A 5,331-nucleotide genomic window follows, 5' to 3' on the forward strand; every position below is an offset into this window, starting at 1 on the left:
TTTTTGTTCAAGTCAGAAAAAAGGCCAGGATGACTGCACTACTGGCAAATGATTGCTATTCTTACACAACAGCCTTCTGACAAATGAATTCACTGAAACCTCCCTTCTACACAACATTACACGGTTGTACAGTAGAGTGTAACTAATCTAGTCGAACATTAAAAACTGGAATGGTCAACAAGAGACGACCTATTTAGAAGTTCTGAAAGACCAGAGACTTGAATGGTGAAAGACAATAATAGAGAATAAAATGACTGCAGTCAACCCCATGAGAAGAAAATATATTTAATCAATATCATGTTTTTTATCACTGACCTCCCCATGTAGCCTTGTGCAGACCCCTGCAGCCGATGTACGTGAATAAGATTACAGCCAGCAAATACTGGGAGATCGCATTGGCTGCAGCAGATCCACTTAAAGAAAAACAAGAAATTGGGGTCCAGATGATCAATCAGATTAATAAACAAATTATACTGCATAATTACTGCATAATAAATCTCTGCACAATGTAAGGAACACTACATTTGAAAAATGTTTTTGGTAACTCACTGTACTATATTTACCATAGAAATATAACTTCCTTAAGTTCAGGGACATAACAACAATACTATTTAGGCATTGACCAAATTGCCTCCTTAGTATATCAAGTATTGAAAAATGCCTCGTAATTCAATAGCAAATGTCAATACCTAAGGAGTAAATCTTGTCAGCGTCAGTGAGCCAATCAGCACACAGCGTGCTTCTACCAAGATCCTATACTGCTGGTGATTGGCTGTCTACACGTTGTGGAGGCATGCAGGAAAAAAAAAAGTGTTACAAACAGAGACAGAGCACACATGCATGTGTGTTGTTTTAATTTGAGAAGCTTAGCTACAAAGGAGCAGAAAAAAGAGTTTTCTGATAAATAAACTTGATTTCTTATCAAAAAAGGTATCGTTCAAGGCCCGGAATGTAAGTCACTATATTGGTATCGGTGCTGGTATCACACTTTTTTGAACAATATCCAGCCCTACATCTGATTGTTTCTAATGACGTAGCAATTGAGTGTTATACTGTCCTAATAAGTAAATAGTAAGCTCTACTGCACAATAATAAGACTGGAAAACTCACGCAACGCCCATATCCAGACAGTAGAGGAAGACGTAGTTGATGACTGCGTTGAGGATATTTGCAATCACGCCTGTCACAACCTGAGGCCATATAATTCCCTGTAAACAACAGCACCTGGTATCAATATCAGTTTTAATAACTATGGTTCAACCATGAACTTTCACATTTAGTGTAGTTTGCGCTGCTGTACCTGGTTTTGAAGATACCTCCCTTGCAGCTGGTACATAAAGGCAGCCTGAAAATGAAAACAGAAAAATGAATCAGCGTTATTTTGGCATAGCGTTGGCACATTCGAGCTTGAGAGTAATGATCATGCAGAAATGGAAAACCTCTGTATGTTTTGTGTTATTATCTTCATACAGAAGGTTTAGCATGCACCAAACTCACCGGCAGAGCAGGCATGAAGATCTTCACATACAGCTGGGCGATACTTGAGGCAGAAAAGATAAGAAACAGATATGCATTTAATTGCTGGGTTGAAACACATGGCTGTACATAAACATAACTCTGAATGAATGCTTTTGCAGCTCTGTATCTACTGAATGTGTAAATAAGCAGCTAGGGATGTAACGGTATGAAAATGTTACATCACGGTTATAGTGATCAAAATGATCACGGTTTTCTATATTATCGCAGTCTTTTTTTAAAGTGTGTTGATAGGCACTGATAGGCCTACACAAGCTGAAATATATTATTATTATATTACAAAAAAAATAGGCAAAACTGTATCAAAAGTGCAACTTTAAACATCAAAGGAACAAGGTTTATGCATGTAAACAGCATATTTGCCAGGAATATTTCCAGTAGTGCAGGTTTAAATGATACAAATCCAAACATTCAAGCTAAGACATAAAGAAAAATATGTAAACAAATCACAGGGAAGGATTAAACATGCAGTTTTAACAACGTGGTAATCCAATGTGATAATAACAATATTTTAAATGAAAACTGTTACTGTCAACATTTTTATTGTGGATTATTATTACACCGGTAATCGATACATCCCTATAAGCAACTATTTCCTAACATTTGCCATAACTATACCTAAAAGGTGACAGTGTTTAGCTTTTCTTTCTGCTGCCCCCATGTGGCATAGACAAGTTTATGCAGGTGTAAAGGGTAATTTGATCAACTTGGACATATTTTTCCTTGTATCAGTGTTTTAATGACTAATGTGAACAAAAACCTTTCGCTTAGCTAATTTCTAACAGCACGTCCTACACACTGCAGGACATTATGACAAGTCAAAACTCAATATAACATGAATACTGGGCTTCCATATGAATGCTTACCGAAGTTTTGGCACATTTTACTGTAGGTAGAGACATTTTATTGATAAAGCACCTTTTAAAACCATGGTTACAAGGTGCCGTACAGTGGAACATTGAGGCAAAAATAGACAGTTAAAACATGAGGAAACAGGATAACAGGTAAGTGTTAAGTCAGTCTCAATATTACCACATGTACAGCATTGTCTCTAAAGGGAAAGATACTGAAGGTAATGTTTACGGGGATTAAATAATGACCAACCTGGCCACCTCTGGGCTCTGTTTGACTGCCAGTAGGAGAGGTTCAGTGTTGATGAGGATAGCCCAGCAGGGGAAACAGGCCAGCAGCAGAATCAGAACCCCCCTCTGGAGAATCACACCCACACGCTTCAAGTTACCGCTCCCATACGTCTGCATGAAACGGGATACTTACATAAGCAGAGATGCAGAACACCAAATCACGCCAATAACCAAGGGTAGGACTGGTCAAAGAAAACTAACATGATACAAAAGCCCCTTGTTGAGTTGTTTTAAAGGGGACCCCAGGACTACCTGGGAACGCAGCATTAGCTGTTGTGTTTGTCTTGGTTAGATAAAGGAAGTGAAAGAACAACCTCTGGTGAGAACACTACCTGAGATATGAGGGTATCACAAGTTAACGACAAACCAGTGCCAATGGAAATACCGGTGACATTAACCACCTGCAAAAAAACAAGAAAGAAAAAACAAGAGAAAAACATTAAACATTAAAAGATAGATAAATCAGTACTGGCAGGCTGGGATACCAGATCCAACACAGATAGGATTAGAGAAAGTCTCCTCACCGAAATTGATAATGCTACTCCTGCAAGTTCAGTTTTCCCCAGGTGACCACAGAACACAGTGCTGACGAAACTGATCATAAAGACCATCAACTGGGAAATGATCTAAAGTAAAAACACAAACATCAGTCCTCATTTTCAAGTTAATACTCAAGGCAGATATTCCATATAAAATAAATACAAACACGAGGCATTATAGACATTTTCAGTGAGTGAAGACCTAATGGATATCACAAGGCTTACTGTACAAATATAACAAATGTACAACAATAGGCCCACGTATTTCTAATAATCAACTGAATACCGTGCAATGGTTGCACGTAGGCATGCATTTGATTAGCTGTGGCTTGCTATGTATTATTAAACAGTGATGCCATTGAACTGCACTTTAAAATGGCTCCTATACTGGACTTTTTGTTCTGTCTGAATGTCTTTTTCTGTCTTTTATTTTTTAACTTGGTACATGTATTATTCCTGTTTTTATTAGTGTGAGAAACAACTTTTCGTTTCTTCTGTCTATGCAAAGTACTCAGTGAAATGACAAATAAAGTGAATACTGATTGCAATGTAAGGGTCTAACGGTATAACAAACGAATATATAAGACACAGCAACTCCAATAGGCCTTCATCCCGTTACATTTTGAAACAAAAGCATGACCAAAAGCCAGTGTGTAGCCTAAAGGTTATGCTATGCTTACACCCTCTTAATTACATCATTTCATACGTAGCCCATACTGTATTCTTTATTAAATGTAGCCTACCATAAAGTTATAAACTAGGCTAATAATGCAAACACAATACACAGAAAATGGGAGAAACGTGAACATATTCTAACATACGTCACCATTTAAGCAAACAGTTAACGTTACTGTTACTGTACGAAAAACACAGTTCAACACTATTCTTACCACTGGTCCCGCTAACTTGAAAAGTTGAACCAGCTCGTGCCGGTAGTCCGGCGGGATGAAGCAACGCTTTAGGCACGAGCCCCGGCTGTCCTCGGAGCCTTGGACAGAAGAAGCCGTTTTACCTACTTTTAAATCTTCTTTCACTCCGTCGGAATATTTAATTGGTGTTTTAATAGAACCGTCCATGACTACGGTGCTCACAACCCACAGAACGGTTTCCCTTTGACAGCGGCGTGTGACGGAGGAAGGGTTACTCAACCAGCTCGCGCAGCAGTTTTCGGGCGTCACTGCAATTGGGTAGCTAGATGCGATGTTGCATTCAAGTGCACATCATGGTTCAGTTTTACTATGACTTCAACAGATTGTCTGGGATCCGGGTCCGCTCCAGTAATACAATATGTGTGAGTGCCACATCCAAGTTCGTGCCTCCCAGACTACTATGAATAGATCTTAGGGACTGCTGATACTTTATTAAAGGGGCTACTGGAGGAGTTCTGGTATGTTTACTCACAATGGACGTCACCCTCTCTTCACAGCAATCAATATTCCTCCAAAATGATTTAGTTTAAACGCTTGAAGCTCAAAAATTATATTGACGACTTCTATGTGTACAGAGAACTTTTACTTCCATCACACGTAGAAAATTATTGGCTCAACCTCTGCTTTGTCATCTCACATATCACACTGCACTGTTATGGGGGCCATTTCAGTAAATGTAGGCCTACTCACTAACATTGTTGTGGAAACACAATAAGCATGGAAACTAAATGTAGCCTACACTTCCTGCATCACTGCATTACTTCAATTACTACATTACTTCTCTAGTAAACTAGTATTCACGTAAAATAAAACAATACAACATTGAGACCATTCAACAAAGCACACTGGGGAATAACCCCTATTGACAGCTGGCGCGGGTCAATAGAGAACTTTCCCCCCCTACAGGTTGTCTAATTGGAATTACAACGGGAAACTTTAGATATTGTTCGTCTATTTCATTACTAAATTCCCTTCTGAGACTTTTTTATGCAAGAAATCAACTATGTAGGGCTCAAATATAGGCTGTTTTACGACAATTGAGGGCTATTGCAAATTTGGTCCGACTGCGTCTGAGTTTAGAAGCTCCACAGTCTGACGTGACAGCCGGCGGGTGCGTGCCGGGGTCGCTGGCATGCAGGTCGGCCTGTCCACCTTCACAGACCCCGCTGTGAGCTGGCTGGAGCT

The 5,331-nt window shown here is 39.3% G+C and overlaps 1 protein-coding gene across 1 annotated transcript in view; it reads right to left on the bottom strand.

Annotated features, from left to right (window-relative positions):
- LOC116702087 (multidrug and toxin extrusion protein 1-like) overlaps positions 1–4,376 on the bottom strand; it is a 35,172-nt gene extending 30,796 nt beyond the window's left edge. Inside the window, 8 exon segments of the mRNA XM_032536236.1 lie at positions 316–413; positions 1,111–1,208; positions 1,301–1,345; positions 1,498–1,540; positions 2,641–2,789; positions 3,011–3,079; positions 3,203–3,304; positions 4,108–4,376. Coding sequence (XP_032392127.1) covers positions 316–413; positions 1,111–1,208; positions 1,301–1,345; positions 1,498–1,540; positions 2,641–2,789; positions 3,011–3,079; positions 3,203–3,304; positions 4,108–4,293 — 790 coding nt within the window. The 5' untranslated portion in view covers positions 4,294–4,376.
- Positions 4,377–5,331: the final 955 nt, after the last annotated feature.

Source organism: Etheostoma spectabile, chromosome 2 (genome assembly GCF_008692095.1).
Source record: "Etheostoma spectabile isolate EspeVRDwgs_2016 chromosome 2, UIUC_Espe_1.0, whole genome shotgun sequence".
Classification (NCBI taxonomy): Eukaryota; Metazoa; Chordata; class Actinopteri; order Perciformes; family Percidae; genus Etheostoma; species Etheostoma spectabile.